Source organism: Lipotes vexillifer, unplaced genomic scaffold (genome assembly GCF_000442215.2).
Source record: "Lipotes vexillifer unplaced genomic scaffold, Lipotes_vexillifer_v1.1 scaffold137, whole genome shotgun sequence".
Lineage (NCBI taxonomy): Eukaryota > Metazoa > Chordata > Mammalia > Artiodactyla > Lipotidae > Lipotes > Lipotes vexillifer.
This window is the reverse complement of record NW_006775780.1, coordinates 1042829-1060437: the sequence shown is the minus strand read 5'-3', so window position 1 is coordinate 1060437 and position 17609 is coordinate 1042829. Positions and strand designations below refer to the sequence as shown.

The window sequence follows — 17609 nt, the reverse complement described above, 5'->3', positions numbered from 1 at the left end:
CATAAAGAGTGTAAGCATTCCCCAAAGGGATAAAATAAAAGAACATAGAGCAAAAGCTTCTTTTTTTAATCGTAATACTATATACCACATAGAATTTTTCAATAATAGTCACATAGACTGTAGGTTGATGATACCAACAAGTTAGCTTAGAAATTCAAAGAGAAGAAAAGGGAAATTTGGTTTTTACAGATAACATTTTATCAACCATTATATTTAGTAGAGAGCCAAACCAACTAAAAAAAGCACTATGACATTACTTGTTGAGAACTGGGCAATAAGTTATAATGCCACCCTGAAGTTCACATACCACACATGCAGCCACAGTTTGCAGGAAAAAAGAATAATTCATGAAACCAAGTTTGTTCAAAAATAACCATGAATAGGAAAAGTCACATCTGAATCATTGTAAGAGCTTTTATATGTGTGTGTCTGTGTATGTATGTGTGTGTAATTTAAAAAGCTCAACTAAAAAGGAAATCTATTTATTTCTTTTCCTTACTTAACTAAGCATTCAGTCTATAATCAGCTGGTTAGCATGAAGTATTATTAAGGAACTATTTTTACAGTACCCATTTTTATGGATTTTGTACGTTACACAAACAGTGGGTTTTTTTTAAAAAAAATGCACAAATCGGTTATTCTGTTTTATGCTTCCTACATTAAGTCAAACCAAAGCTCTGGATCTTGGCATAATGGTAATACAAGTGGAAACGAAAACATTTTAATCTTCAAAATGTCTTTCAATTTTACTCTATCACATTAAAGCCTCATTTATCAAAAATAGATTTTTAAAAGAACCCTACATTTAAGATAATTTCAGAGTTTGTTTCAAACTACAAAAAGAAACTGGAAAAATCTTTATTTTAATAAGTTGCTGACTACTTTAGAAAAAAATACATAAAAACAAATTATTTAATCCAGTGTAAAATTACTTTTTAAAAAATCCCTCATTATTGCAGAAGGTCACAGATATCAAACATAACATCACTCAAAAAGAGAGGGTTATTTTAAAATTCTGTACAAATGGTTATTGCTGTGTCATTTTAGAATATTTTATTTGAGGTAATTTTACCATTAATAAAAGTTAAATGTCAATTAAAAGAAAATCACCCAAACAGTACAACAGAAAAATGGTCTAAAGCTATTAGCAGATAATTCACAGACTAATATAAAAGGCCAAGTTATAGTTGAAAATTTACTCATCAGAAAAAGACAAATTAAAACTGGAAACCATTTTTTAAAATCCTTGATTATAGAAAAAAAATGTTCATGTGATAATAACCGTTGGAAAAAGACTGTGGAGGAGACTTCTGGTTTCTGGTCCAGCATGTAATGACTTCAGAGGTCACCGCTCTATCCTAACAAGTAAAAAGCTGAACAAACTGAAAAATCAACAACTCTTCTTAGATCCGTCAGAAAAGTGAGATCAAAAGGTAAACTACTTCCCCCACAACTGGAGAGACAGACAGTCATATATAGAGAATCACAGCACCAGAGCAGAGCCTCATGGGCAGAAGCCGCCACAGGAACCAGTGCCTGGGCAGGAAAACCAGAACTGTGACTGAAGAACCACCGGAGTCTTGGAATAAGTCTGTCCTGATTATTATATAAAATGTTTCTAAGTATATACTGCAGTGAGAATCTCTAGATATATTATTTATGCAAATCTTTTTTTTGTTTAAGAAAAAACAAAGGAAGCAAGAAAGGAAGAGTATCGTGATGCCTTTCCACAAAACCAAGGAAGTGGTGGCTAGCTTACCACAGCCATCACCAGAAAGGATTTCGACCAAATCACCTCAATAGAAACTTGCGATCCACCTTTAATAGCTTTAATTTATAGTTTCAACTAAGGACTAAATTGCTTTACGACTGTACTTTCACACACACAGTTTAGATTGGCCTGTGAACAAACCAGGGACCAAATAGAATTTTGGAGCTAGAAAGGACTTTGGGGACTATTGAGCTAGGCCCCCTCGTTTTATACACGAGGAAACTGAGAACAAAGAGGCTTGTCCTAAAACCAACAACTAATTCCATCACTGTTAAAACAGGAAAGAACCAGTCCTTGCTTCTCATCCAGGTCCCTGGTAAATTCAATTTATTTCATTCTAATCACTTTGTAAATATCATCCATGCTTCTTGATAGTTCCCAAGTGGTCCCAGAAATTTCTGATTTTCCAATCCCAAATCACCTGGTTAAAAAGAACCACATATTTACAGGTGTAATACGGTACAGAATTCATAAAACTTAGCATGGTGGAGGAATTTAGAAACTGTCTCGTCTAACTTTTTTTTTTTTTTTAAAGAAAACAAAACAGAACTTAAGTAACTTGATAGATTCAGTGAGTCAGACACAGAGCTAAGAGTGGAACTCAGCTGTCTTAACTCCCAGGACACTGTTTTTCTGTATTCCACATTTTATTTTGCTTAAAAGGGGGGGAGGGGCGGGCGGGGGAGGGGCAGTGTGACCTTGCAGAATGAACACCCACTGACTAACCAGATGACTTTGGACAAGTCACTGAACTATCGCAAAGTAAGTTTCTTCAACGATTTAGTGAGCAGGGTTGATGAGTTCTGAAATTTCTGATTCCTTTCCAAGAGTCTGGAATTTGTAAGATGAGTGTTCAACATGCATTAGGCCATGGGATCCAGTGGAAAAATGAAGTACTCCAGCCCAACTCTCTGAGGAGTTTCAAGAGTTATACAAAGAGGACAACAAAGCATCAGAAGAGAAAGGAGTGCAGCTCAGCAACTCCTCAGCATGGACCCAAATCTGGAGATGTACAACTTGCTAGTGAATCTGTGCTTTCAGACACAGTAAAGAGTTCAGGTCACTATCAACATGAAGAAAATTACCATGTGCCGTCATCACACACCCATTGCAGGGTTCCCAGGAAGTGAACTTCTCCTGAGTGTCGAGTTTTCACCTCTGGTGAAAACTGGTATAGCTGGGCAACTAATAGCAAATTACATAAATTACACAGGCTGTTCAGGTCAAGAATTTGGTTTCCCTTAAAAACAGCACTCCACGATGGCAATTGTTAAAACAAAAGAACAAGGAGACCCAAGTCTGATTCTGATATATTTGAAGATGTAGTAACATGAACACCATCAACCTTTTTCTGAAAAATCACAAAAGGCAGACCTCAAAGTCCATTCCTAATGCATTCCTCAGCTCACAATTTGCCATCAAGTGATTCTTACCAGCATGCATGTAGTTCATACCGTTATTTATGTTTCATGACCTCAGGTCAAATAACTGGAAGAAAGCACCTGTATAAAATCTCTTCATATTTTCTAGTTATTCACTCTGTTCTTCCTTCAGATAAATCCAGTTGTTTCTTGCCTATAATCTGTTTTTCTTTCTCTCTCTACCCTAAAAATCTTTCCTAAGAGGGCATGATACGTATTAAAGGCCTAAGCAACAATGCTTATAAATCTGAGGAAGTAATTCAGTTTTCTTTAATAAATTTATATATTTATTTATATTTTTTATTTTTGGCTGCATTGGGTCTTTGCTGCTGCACGCGGGCTTTCTCTAGTTGCGGTGAGCGGGACCTACTCTTTGTTGTGGTGTGCAGCCTTCTCATTGCAGTGGCTTCTCTTGTTGAGGAGCACAGGCTCTAGGGGCACGGGCTTCAGCAGTTGTGGAGCACGGGCTTAGTTGCTCTGCGGCATGTGGGATCTTCTCGGACCAGGGCTCAAACCTGTGTCCCCTGCGTTGGCAGGCAGATTCTTAACCACTGCGCCACCAGGGAAGTCCAGTAATTCAGTTGTATTCCCATCCCTGGAATGCCCCATCTATCCCATCAGTTGCATGCTTATATTATAAAAGTTATATTTTATCCTTGAGTGGATTTTCATAAATTCGAAGTAGAGACAGCTTTTTTTTTTTTTTTTTTGTGATACGCGGGCCTCTCACTGTTGTAGAGAGGCCTCTCCCGTTGCAGAGAACAGGCTCCAGATGCGCAGGCTCAGCGGCCATGGCTCACGGGCCTAGCCGCTCCGCGGCATATGGGATCTTCCCGGACCGGGGCACGAACCCATATCCCCTGCGTCGGCAGGCGGACTCTCAATCACTGTGCCACCAGGAAAGCCCGTTGAGAAGAAAAGTGTTTTAAATAGGTAAAGCCTAAATTTTGGCAAATAGTTTGGGGCAACCCTTGCTTAGCCAGGTCCCCACCAGTATCCTAAAGGTAGGGCTGGGGTAGGGGTGTGACTGGACACCTTGACATTTTTGGGAAAACTAGAAGAAAAGAATTGATTCCTGGTATGGGTTTCTGTTCCTCTTCCCAAGCTGGTGAGGGTGGAAGAAAAAGAGGAGCCAGTGACAAAGCCCTAGATTCAGAGGATCCAAGAACAGATGAGGCTTAAAGGAACAGGAAGCCACGTAGGGACGTTGCCCATTGCCATGCCAACTTCAGGCCGGTAAGCCTCTCTAGGAATAGAGTGGAAAAGTAGCCTGATATGCTTGGGCCAAGAGGACTTGACCATCCCCTTATTATTCTATGTTTTCAGACCACCTGACCCCATTACCACTAGCATCTGCTGTCAATGGATGCTATGTGTACTGCAGAAGCCAGAGGTTACAGTAAGACCACGGACACCATAGTGAATTCATCAGGGAGAGAGGCCAGTGACCCATGGGGAGGTGGAGGGCAAGCCCCATCCCAGCACAAGCCAACAGAGGGAAGAGGGCGGCCATGAGCCAGATGGTCCCTCCACAGTGACACAGAAAGTCCCTGGAATCCAGATGCCACCCAACGAAGACAAAATGGCAGCAAAACAAATATAAAGTGCCATGTAAAAAGAGACCAGGCTTACATGGAGAGGACTGACAGAACGAGGGCAAGGAGTCAGGCATTAAACCGAGTTAGAGAACATTAAAAGAGTTACAATAGGCACCCTGCCTGCACTGTCCACCAGGGGCCAGGGAGAAGAGTCAATGTAGGTGTGGGACATCTGATAAAGTCTGCCCCAGACACAGGCCCAGGACGCAGCCCTGCTGTGTCCTGGCAGGCTGGGCCCTGTCGACATGGAAACCAGAGGTCCCCGATGGTTACACACAGGTGCCCATCAGGACTCCCTGGGCCAGGCCCTGCACAGCCTGCACACAGCCCTTGTGGCCCAGTTGGTCACACACTGAGCAGTCGTCCCCTCAGCAGAGGCCCTGTGGCCTGTGTGTCCTGCAGTCCTGTGCCCTCTGCACACCCCCTTGATGCTGGGCTCCCACGGCATACCCAGCCACCAGGTGCTGATTATTTTTTCCCCATCTACACTGCACTCCGGAGGGTGGCCTATTGTTTGCCCAGCAACTCCAGACCAGTCCCAGCCAGGCCAAACCAGTGAACTCTGCTACCCTGCTGAACCACACCTTCTCCAACAAGGTCTGAGCCCCTCTCAAGCGTGTCCTTCCCTGGACACTCTCAGATCTAGGACACCACAGAGAGCTTCCTTACAGCCTCCAGTTACTCTTTCATCATAGTTAACAATTCCTTATATTAAACTCCTCCTGATTAACCTAATGTATGGTTTCTACCTCCTGACTGGACCCAGAGGGCTACATACTCCTAACAGCAAAATCTATCAATATTTCCACTTTCTCCATGGACCCCTCCCTCAAAATCACCATTTCCTCTCCATGGCCTGGACCATTCCCAGCCCCTAATGTCCGTCTCCTATAGAGATGGTCTTGGACAACCTGAGATCTACTTTATAAACCTTCCCCTAAAACATCATTTTATTGATCAACTTAAGAATACATAAGGGTTCTCTCCTTTCTATCAGATCGAACATGAACTCCTACACAGATTTTAAGGCCCTCGGGACCTGGCCTCACCTGGCCAATCCAGCCCCGCTGCAGATCAGGAGCACTTCCCTCCAGGTAAGAGTCATGCAGGTGTCGAGCCCTCACCACGCCTAACCCCACTGTCATGTCTGTGCTCACACTCCCTTCTTCCCCACCTTTCCCGGCCTCCTGGGGCCAGTTCTAGGAGTTCATCATCCATGAATCCTTTTCCGGTGATTTCTTCCTACGCCTTTGTCTGTGCTGTCCTCACCACATAATTAGCACCTTATATTATCCTGTCTTGATTCTCTATGTGGAGACACCCCCCAGATTAACCCTGTGATACTCTTCCCCTCATTTATGTGTTCATGGCTTATTACCCTAACTTTTTTTTTTGGGGGGGGGGGTTTGATTTTTGTCTTTTATGGGATAGGGTTGCTGGGAGGAGTTAGAGGAGGCGTCTTTCTTTTTTTTAATTCAATTTTATTTATTTATTTATTCATTCATTCATTCATTCATTTATTTATTTTATTTTTTGGCCATGCTGTGTGACATGTGGGATCTTAGTTCTCCAACCAGGGATCGAACTCGTGCTCCCTGCCTTGGGAGTGCGGAGTCTTAACCACTGGACCGCCAGGGAAGTCCCCCTTATTTTTAACTATATTTTATATTTTTTATACAACTTCACAAGCCTTTACCATAGTGGTAAGCTCAATGTTAAATGATGGGAAAACCCCGAGTCAAATAGTTTTAATCCACAGTAAGAGTTATCTACAGGGCCACTGCAAGGCTACACAAAATCTTCCTGCAGATTAGAAAAAGCCATCCCTTCCTCCAGCCAGATGCAGCCTCACATCAGGTTATATGGGTTTGGCAAGTGGAGCCAGGCCAGATTTCAACTCAACCCTAGACAACTGTGTGTGGCAGCACTGGATTCATGAATACAACACTAAATTTTTTTTAAGAAAGAGTCAAATTGTATTACAGAAAAGCTTTTAAATGAGGTTGCCCCTTGAATTTTGTTTTAGTAGAATTTTATTCTACTGTGTATGACTCTAATCCTGGACAGTGTCTCACAACTTGGGCATTACATTGGTTATATGGTAAATTTCATGCAGTAGTAGCTATTCTGATGGAATTTCTTTTCACAGCCAATGATAATTTAGGGTCTAAGTCCATGCTAAACCCTGGACCTAGGTCTAGCAGTACAAACGTGGCACCTGACTCATGAAGCTTACAGCTCAGAGGAACAACCTCTATTTAAAAAGGAAGCAATTTTCTTAATGTTATACTTACTGATAAATTTGTTTTGCATAGTTTCCAGCAGAGCTTGGTGGGCATCTTCAGCTTGTAAAGCGTGTGAACATTCTCTAGCCAGTATGGTGCGCACAAGATGCTCTCCACATCCTAGAAAGCCAAGGAAACCAAGAACGGTTGAGGAAAGGCAGTACTAAACATCCTTCTTGTCTTACTAGCATTAAAACACCCTTATGCACCACTGAAGAAGTAGTTATGTTGGAGAATAATTCAGTGAGGGATGAAATGATTTCTATGAGAATCTAGTAATTTTAGTAAAGAGATTTGACAGAAACTAAAGAAACACATGTCTAATCTTAAAAGGAAACAAAGAAAAATAAAAGGAAACCCCTTTTTCATAAGAATTATTCACCTAATACAGGAATTTAGATTCTCTACCTAGGAACCACCTAGGGTTCTGTTTCATTTCCACTGCTGGATAACCACAAAAAACTGTTCTATAATTTCTATACAGTAGGCCGTTGTTGGTTATTTATTTTATATATGGTAGTGAATATATTTTAATCAAAAGTTCTTAAATTCATGAAATTTAAACCAACACAAACTGATATAACACACATTTTCTGTTTGGCTAGTATGTACTGTGACAGACATTTAGGCACTAACAACAAATCTCCCTTAAAAATGTTATCTGTAATTGTTAAATCATGATGGTGCCATTCATTTCAGAAATTTTCTCTGCATGTGTACACCTCTCCTCCTTTCCCCCCATTCCTTTGCCCCCATATACACATGCATGTATGTATATACACATATATGTATATTATGTATACACATACATTATACACTCATTGCCAAAAATACAAACTGTTCAAAACTTGTGAAAGTTTTCTTTTTTTAAATCACCTATGTTTTGTCAGAAATAACTTGCCTGTATTTTTTGGTAAAGTAAATGTAAATCTCCTTCAAGATCTTTGTGAGTATCTACACTTAGATCTTCATCTAGGTATGCGATTTAATATACTACTTTGTGGGCAGGATTATGGTGATCCCTATTTTGTTAAATGTTTGCAATATTATTTTTATAATCAGGGGAAAAATTAAAATAAAGCTAATAGAAAAGAAACCATTTTCGACACTTACTATGTAGAGACACTGTGTAAGCTCAGGAAACTCCATAAATTTTAATTCCCTTTGTGTACGTACTTGATGTTGAACAGTGAAATGTTATACTTTAGAACAATAATAATTGTTAGGAAACTGGCATATTATAAGCTAAATGGGTGTTCAGAAGGTTATGTACACATGCCTCAAGGCAAACAGCTAAACCACATGAAGTTAACATTACAGCAAAAATACACAGTATGTGTCAGACTTTTTCCTCTGTAGTTATACAGGAATATATAGGGTTTTCCAATGCTTGATTTTTTTCCAAGAAATTTAAAATTATGACTTCTATTCTGACATATATCACCTTTAACATAAAAGCCTTGACACCAAAAGCTTGTTCTGTAGGTTCCAGTCCAAGAAAAGTTTGATTTTATGGTTTTATCCACAAAATTCCAAGGTTTCTTAGAATATGCTGCCATATAGCTGAAGTGTGATTCAGAGGCAAACAGTTCCATTCTTTATTCATAGATATTAGAAATAAGTCTTTCAATACATCTTCCTTTTGTCCTTGATCATGCAAGCAAGAGTATATTTATATTGTCAGATCTTAGCAGAAGACATGGATTATACAAAGAATGAAGACCTAACTACAAACCTAGAGGGAAAGTGATAAATACCAAATTCTAAAAGAACTTAGAAAAGTACACAATTATGTATCATCAATAAGAATGACTTAATAGACTGAAACACATAGTGAATTCATAGCTTATGTTTTAAAAACACCTTTGGAAGATGCTATGGAACCAATTCACTATTCTGAAAATGGATAAATGAAAGAAAACAATCAAGCATTTCTCTGTCCTTCCTATAGGAACTGCGTAGCAGGGTAACCAGAAGGTTTATGAAGGAAAATTTTCTCCATAGTAGTATCCCAGTTAATAAATGAAGAAGAAATTAACAAAATTAGAATATAACCGTTTGTAACCTATAATTTAATAATTGCTATAGGCAACAATCGTCAATGGCTGCTAATATCACAAAAAGATACAAACAGATATTACATGTCCCTTGATAAAATTACACCTTTGTAGTCTTGCCCCACACCAAAAAAATTGCACCTCAGTCTGATCAAGCCTCTAAATTCAATTATTAATTTCTAGAAATAAAAAACATCCTCAAAAAACCTACAGTTAACTTCATACCTAATGGTGAAAGACTGAATTATTTCTCCCTAAGATCAGGAACAAGGCAATGATGTCTGCTTTTATCGCTTTTATTCAACAATACACTGGAGGTTCGAGCCATTGCACTAAGTCAAGAAAATGAAGTAGAAGGCTTAAAGATCAGAAAGAAAAAGGCAAAACTGCTCCTATTTGCAGATGATATAATTGTTTATGTAGAAATCCCAAAGGAATCTACAAAACCACCACTAGAGGTATCTCTCCAGATTCTTCCTGTTTGGTTAGGAGTCTAAGGCAAAGGTTGGAAGCAGATTCCTGCCTGGTACTTATCAGTCCCTAAAATATGAACTTTATTTTCATTTCTTTCCCCATCTGTTCCCACAACAGACTGTTAATGAGCACCTACTTGGTGCTAGAACCAGAGGACACAGTAGTTGGCAGAGGTGCTGCTACATTTTGTCAGATCTCTCCAGAGGTGTTGGACCCCTGGTTGGCTACTGAACACTCAGTTAACTGCCATTCTGGCCAGTCCAGATGCCAGTGCCTTGACTGTGTGCTCTACAGACCAACCTTGAGGATTTAGCTGAGAACTCTGGACTTATCAGAAACCCTGGACATTCCCACAGCCTGCTGACAGCCAACCTCCATGGCCATGTCTCTCCCTCGAACCCCAAACCTTAGCCCAGTCCCAGCTCACTCTTCCCTAGTGTGTTTTCTATTACTGAGACTCCAGTATGCCCCATACCCAGACATCAGAATTATAACACATTTCCTTGGCATCTCAAAGTCCACATCAGAATCACATGTCTTGATCTGGTAGGTAACAAGCAGTGGTGGTTTGGTGGTAGATGTGACCTTACCCCAACATACTTGAACCAAGAGGATGCAGTCCATTTTCATGGGACTCTAAAGGAGGCTTGTGACCAACATGGTGCAGATCTCTACCCAAAATTTAAAAAATGATGTGACGATGACTTTTTTATAGCCCATCATGGGGAGCGGAGGGGTATTGGGGGTATCTTTTTTGATGACCTTGACTCTCCCTCCAAGGAGGAGGTGTTTCACTTTGTGCAGAGCTGTGCCCAGGCTGTCATTCCTTCTTACATTTCCCCTGTGAAAAAGCACTGTGATGACTCTTCACCCACCAGGAGAAGTTGTGGCAGCAGCTCCGGAGAGGATGGTATGTAGAATTTAACCTGCTGTACAATCAGGGTACAAAGTTTAGCCTCTTCACTCCAGGATCCAGGATTGAAAGCATCTTGATGTCTTTACCTCTAACTGCCTGATGGCAGTACACACATTCGCCCTCAGAGAACTCCACAGAAGCTAAAATTCTGGAAGTTCTGTGCCATACAAGGGTGCACTGATGCAGGCAGAGCAGCCTTCTTGGGGTCTGGGGGATACACAATGCATACCCCTGCTCCACTGGCCAGCACCACTGCCACTGTGTGGCACTTAGTCACCTGTGTCTTACAGCTCCAGTCTTCTCCACCGTGGAGTCTGCCTCCTTGGCAGGTGGTGAAATGTGTTTTAGCTTCTGTTGGATGCTATCTGTGGTAGGTGGTGGGATGGCAGATTGTCAGAGTCAATTGGTCGATGTAAACTCATTTATACTTTTAGAATCATTTTATATGACTAGCTTACAAACAATGATGTTGAGTTTCCAAGAATTGGTTGAGGGGATCTAAATATTATAATATATTATAATTTGTACCCGGAAACTTCTCGTGCTATTTTTGTTTCATATGTTTTTTAAAGGACTAGGTTCTGCCACAAAAATCTGTCATGGGATACATTTTATTTTCATTAATTCAATGAGGTTGAGACTAACTAGTAATTTTAGAAAGCAACTGGAAATGAAGGTAAAACTTTTACTTTGTCATTACTGAAGTTTATTTGTTCATAATCTTTATATATCTTTCTCTAGAGATCATAATAATCATAATTTTACATAATGTAAAACATTCATTTTTATAATGATATTTAGGAACACTTGAAATTTTCTTAATCTCTGCATGCATTACAATCCAGTGATTACCTACAGTTAACTCTAAAGTGACATCACTGTTATTTAAATAAGGGATATATAAGCCGTAATTTTGATTTTTGTAGAAATATAGCTTGTTGATGTTGAGATTCTCTGAACTTTTGAATGTGAAAGCTTACACACTTGGATTCTGATATTTAAAAATTTCTATTCCAGACATTTCTATATGGAGGTTTAGACTAAGAGCAACCCTAGGGATGTTGTGATTTTAGGAAATGTTTCTCACTTGGGAAATGAGGAACATTTTCCTTCCTTAATTAAAGCAGACATAACTAGTGTAAGAAGCATGTAGGCAGTTTATAAATATATTTCCTTAAAGATGGACTAATTGAAATCATCCTCTTTTAAAATTAGAGATTTTGCAACTCTTACCTTTGCTCTAAAGAGAAAATCACAACGGGGTTCTCAATAAGACTTCGTTGTTCATATATAATATGAATGCATTTTATTTATAATATACCGAAGTTTGTAAAGAACAGTATCTTCCTACATGTTAGTAAGCATTATCTTGGAATATGTTGACTGTATGATAGTGTGTGACTCTTCCGAGGTGGAAAATGTATGAGTTCAACTATCTCACAACAGGTGTGCTGATCACTTTTATTATGAAATACGACTAAGAAATGTTTGTATTTTTCATTTTTTCCAGGGTAACTGACATAGAAAAGATAAATATTTCTTACTACTAAAACCATAGTTCCTCATTCCTAGGTACTTTATCCAAGAAAAATATAAGTTTTGCACTTGAATTTTCATAGCAGCTTTATTCTCAGTAGCCAAAATTTACAGCAGCCTAGAATGATAAAGAGAAGGAAAATGAGGAGTTAAGAAACCTAAAGTTTAAAATGAGAAGATCCAACATATTAACAGACATTTTGAAAGAAACGAGAAAGAATGGGGGAGGGGCACTAATCTTTGAAGAAATAATAAATAAGTTTCCAGAATTTAAGCTATAAGGAAATCCTAAAATTAAAGATGCATACAGAGTTCCAAAAACAGTAAATAAAAACAAATCTATCCTTAGGTATACCACAGTGAAAAATGCCAGAAGAAAGACAAAGAGAAAATATTAAAAACTAATCACAATGGACTTAATTGATACTGATAGGACATTCCATCCAAAAACAGCAGATTACACTTTCTTCTCAAGTGCACATGGAACATTCTCCAGGATATATCATATCTTGGGTCACAAATCAAGCCTTGGTAAATTCAAGAAAATTAAATCGTATCAAATATCTTTTCCGACCACAATGCTATGAGACTAGATATCAATTACAGGAAAAAATCAGTAAAAAAATACTAACACATGGAGGCCAAACAATACACTACTAAATAACCAAGAGATCACTGAAGAAATCAAAGAGGAAATCAAAAAATACCTAGGAACAAATGACAATGAAAATGACACGACAACCCAAAACCTATGGGATGCAGCAAAAGCAGTTCTAAGAGGAAAGTTTATAGCAATACAATCCTACCTCAAGAAACAAGAAAAATCTCAAATAAACAACCTAAACTTACACCTAAAGCAATTAGAGAAAGAAGAACAAACAAACCCCAAAGTTAGCAGAAGGAAAGAAATCATAATATCAGATCAGAAGTAAATGAAAAAGAAATGAAGGAAACAATAGCAAAGATCAATAAAACTAAAATCGGGTTCTTTGAGAAGATAAACAAAATTGATAAACCATTAGCCAGACTCATCAAGAAAAAAAGGGAGAAGACTCAACTCAATAGAATCGGAAATGAAAAAGGAGAAGTAACAACTGACACTGCAGAAACACAAAGGATCATGAGGGATTACTATAAGCAACTATATGCCAATAAAATGGACAATTTGGAAGAAAAGGACAAATTCTTAGAAAAGCACAACCTTCCGAGACTGAACCAGGAAGAAATAGAAAATACAAAGAGACCAATCACAAGCACTGAAATTGAGACTGTGATTTAAAATCTTCCAACAAACGAAAGTCCAGAACCAGATGGCTTCACGGCGAATTCTAGCAAACATTTAGAGAAGAGCTAACACCTATTCCTCTCAAATTCTTCCAAAATATAGCAGAGGGAGGAACACTCCCAAACTCATTCTGTGAGGCCATCATCACCCTGATACCAGAACCAAAGATGTCACAAAAAAAAGAAAACTACAAGCCAATATCACTGATGAACACAGATGCAAAAATCCTCAACAAAATACTAGCAAACAGAATCCAAGAGCACATTAAAAGGATCATACACCATGATCAAGTGGGATTTATCCCAGGAATGCAATGATTCTTCAATATATGCAAATCAATCAATGTGATAAACCATTTTAACAAACTGAAGAAGAAAAACCATATGATCATCTCAATAGATGCAGAAAAAGCTTTCGACAAAATTCAACACCCATTTATGATAAAAACCCTCCAGAAAGTAGGCATAGAGGGAACTTACTTCAACATAATAAAGGCCATATATGACAAACACACAGCCAACATCGTTCTCAATGGTGAAAAACTGAAACCATTTCCTCTAAGATCAGGAACAAGACAAGCTTGTCCACTCTCACCACTATTATTCAACATAGTTTTGGAAGTTTCAGCCACAGCAATCAGAGAAGAAAAGAAATAAAAGGAATCCAAATCGGAAAAGAAGAAGTAAAGCTATCACTGTTTGCAGATGACACGATACTATACATAGAGAATCCTAAAGATTCCACCAGAAAACTGCTAGGGCTAATCAATGAATTTCATAAAGTAGCGGAATACAAAATTAATGCACAGAAATCTCTTGCATTCTTATACACTAATGATGAGAAATCTGAAAGAGAAATTAAGGAAACACTCCCTTATACCACTGTAACAAAGAGAATAAAATAGTTAGGAATGAACCTACCAAAGGAGACAAAAGACCTGTATGCAGAAAACTAGAAGACACTGATAAAAGAAACTAAAGATGATACAAACAGATGGAGAGATATATCATGTTCCTGGATTGGAAGAATCAACACTGTGAAAATGACTATACTGCCCAAAGCAATCTACAGATTCAATGCAATCCCTGTCAAACTACCAATGGCATTTTTCACGGAACTAGAACAAAAAATTTCACAATTTGTATGGAAACACAAAAGACCCCGAATAGCCAAAGCAATCTTGAGAAAGAAAAACAGAGCTGGAGGAATCAGGCTCCTGAACTTCAGACTATACTATAAAGCTACATCAAGACAGTATGGTACTGGCACAAAAACAGAAACATAGATCAATGGAACAGGATAGAAAGCCCAGAGATAAACCCACGCACATATGGTCACTTTATTTTCGATAAAGGAGGCAAGAATATACAATGGAGAAAAGACAGCCTCTTCAGTAAGTGGTGCTGGGAAAATTGGACAGCTACAAGTAAAAGAATGAAATTAGAACACTCCCTAACACCATACACAAAAATAAACTCAAAATGGATTAAAGACCTAAATGTAAGGCCAGACACTATCAAACTCCTAGAGGAAAACATAGGCAGAACACTCTATGACATAAATCACAGCAAGATCCTTTTTGACCCACCTCCGAAAGAAATGGAAATAAAAACAAAAATAAACAAATGGGACCTAATGAAACTTAAAAGCTTTTGCACAGCAAAGGAAAACATAAGCAAGATGAAAAGACAACCCTCAGAATGGGAGAAAATCTTTGCAAATGAAGCAACTGACAAAGGTTTAATCTCCAAAATTAACAAGCAGCTCATGCAGCTCAATATCAAAAAAACAAACAACCCAGTCCAAAATTGGGCAGAAGACCTAAACAGACATTTCTCCAAAGAAGATATACAGATTGCCAACAAACACATGAAAGGATACTCAACATCACTAATCATTAGAGAAATGCAAATCAAAGCTACAATGAGGTATCACCTCACACCAGTCAGAATGGCCATCATCAAAAAATCTACAAATAAAACATGCTGGAGAGGGTGTGGAGAAAAGGGAACCCTCTTGCAGTGTTGGTGGGAATGTAAATTGATACAGCTACTATGGAGAACAGTATGGAGGTTCCTTAAAAAACTAAAAATAGAACTACCATATGACCCAGCAATCCCACTACCAGGCATATACCCTGCGAAAACCGTAATTCAAAAAGAGTCATGTACCACAATGTTCATTGCGGCTCTATTTACAATAGCCAGGACATGGAAGCAACCTACGTGTCCATCGACAGAAGAACGGATAAAGAAGATATATATATTCCATATATACAATGGAATATTACTCAGCCATAAAAAGAAATGAAATTGAGTTATTTGTAGTGAGGTGGATGGACCTAGAGTCTGTCATACAGAGTGAAGTAAGAAAGAGAAAAATAAATATCGTATGTTAACACATATATATGGAATCTAAAAAAAAAGAAAAAGGTTCTGACAAACCTAGGGGCAGGATAGGAATAAAGACACAGACATGGAGAATGGACTTGAGGACACGGGGAGGGGGAAGGGTAAGCTGGGATGAAGTGAGAGAGTGGCATGGACATATATACGCTACCAAATGTAAAATAGCTAGCTAGTGGGAAGCAGCCGCATAGCACAGGGAGATCAGCTCAGTGCTTTGTGACCACCTAGAGGGGTGGGGTAGGGAGGGTGGGAGGGAGACGCAAGAGGGAGGAGATATGGGGATATATGTCTACGTATAGCTGATTCACTTTGTTATACAGCAGAAACTAACACACCATTGTAAAGCAATTATACTCCAATAAAGATGTTTAAAAAAAGAGAGAGCCCAGTATGGAGAGTCTCAGCAAGCACTTGGGCAGACGGGCAGCCTTGAAGAGTTACTGTGCCCTCTCATGCATGGGAGCAACCAAATGATTTCTGTGTCCCCGAGAGAAGCGGGGAAGTCACAGAGGGGCCCTCCAGACCTGAAGGAGTCATACAGCTGGGACCTAGGGACACCTCTGCAGCACCCTGCCTGGCTGATGTTCAAAATCCAGTCAAAGTGACTGCCATAGCTGTGGGTGTCAGTGTGAGCGGATGGCACTAGGGACTATGCACCCCTCCCCCACTCCTTAAGTCCCCAAGAAAAGGAGGAAACAGGAATCCCCAAAGCCACTAATGGCATCTTCTTTATGCCAGGCACTTGTTAGGTACTTGTATTAAAGCAATAAATAAAACATAAAAAAAGAAAAAAGAAAAGAAAACTAATCACAAAGAAAAAGGTGATCTCCAAAAAAAATTTTTTTAATTTAAAAATTTAACTGGTAAGTTACATATTCCCAAGCAACAGAAGAGGCCAGAAGGCTAATATTTTAAAGATGCTAAGGCAATAAACGAACAGAAAAAAACCTGTCAACCTAGAATCGGTTAAACTACCATTCTGGAGTGAGGGTGAATAGAAACAGTTTCAGACTTACAAACTCATTTCTTTGAGACCTAAGCTCCCAGCTTACTTCTACTCTGTGCAACACTATACCTTGTCATAATTCTTACTGATTTTAATATCTACTAGATATTAAAATATTAGGTATTACCCAATACCTTAGCTTCTGGATTTTCTGAAATCCTCTCTTCAAATTATCCACACTGCCTTGTAAGTTCACTCCCACGATTCTGCCATAATCAATAACATTAACTTCTCCATAGTCCCAGCTGTAGACATCCCACCCCTCCTAACTTTCCAGCTCATCTCTTGACTACTCTAATTCCAACATTCCCTCTACCTCACCAAAAGTGCCATCCCATTAATTCTGCTGCTTTGTAACTATCCCTCACTGCCCTTAGATCCTCACTTCCTTCCTTATCCAACTAAAATTCCATGCTTCATCAACTTATACCCTTTCTCTTACTCCTGAAAGCCTCCATGTTTTGCTCACTTCATCAAACTTATCTGGCAAAAGCCCACGCTGGAGTATCAGTCAGTATAACTATAGGAGCCTGCAAGAACAAACAACCCCAAATCTCAGTGGCTTAACACAACAAAAATATAATTTCTCATTAATGTTATAAGTTGTACCTGGGTCACCAGGGAATGTGCTTCCAACAGTCACTCAGGAACAAACCTAGGCTAATGGAGGCTCCATCATCTATAACTGCACCTCCTGGATCATATCCCCTCCACAAGAACGAGAGGGCTACCCAGGGCCACTTTATAGCTTTAGCCTGGAAGTCACACATATCATTTCCACTCTAGTCCACTGGCCAGAAATAGCCACACGGTCTCAGGCAACTGCAACGGGGCGGGGCGGGGGTGGGTGGG

General features: G+C 39.1%; 1 protein-coding gene across 1 annotated transcript in view; it reads right to left on the bottom strand.

The window, feature by feature from the left end:
• TASP1 (taspase 1) overlaps positions 1 to 17609 on the bottom strand; it is a 236680-nt gene that overhangs the window by 82208 nt on the left and 136863 nt on the right. The window contains exon 11 of the mRNA XM_007450197.1: positions 7085 to 7195. Coding sequence (XP_007450259.1) covers positions 7085 to 7195 — 111 coding nt within the window. The remainder of the gene's footprint in view (positions 1 to 7084; positions 7196 to 17609) is intronic.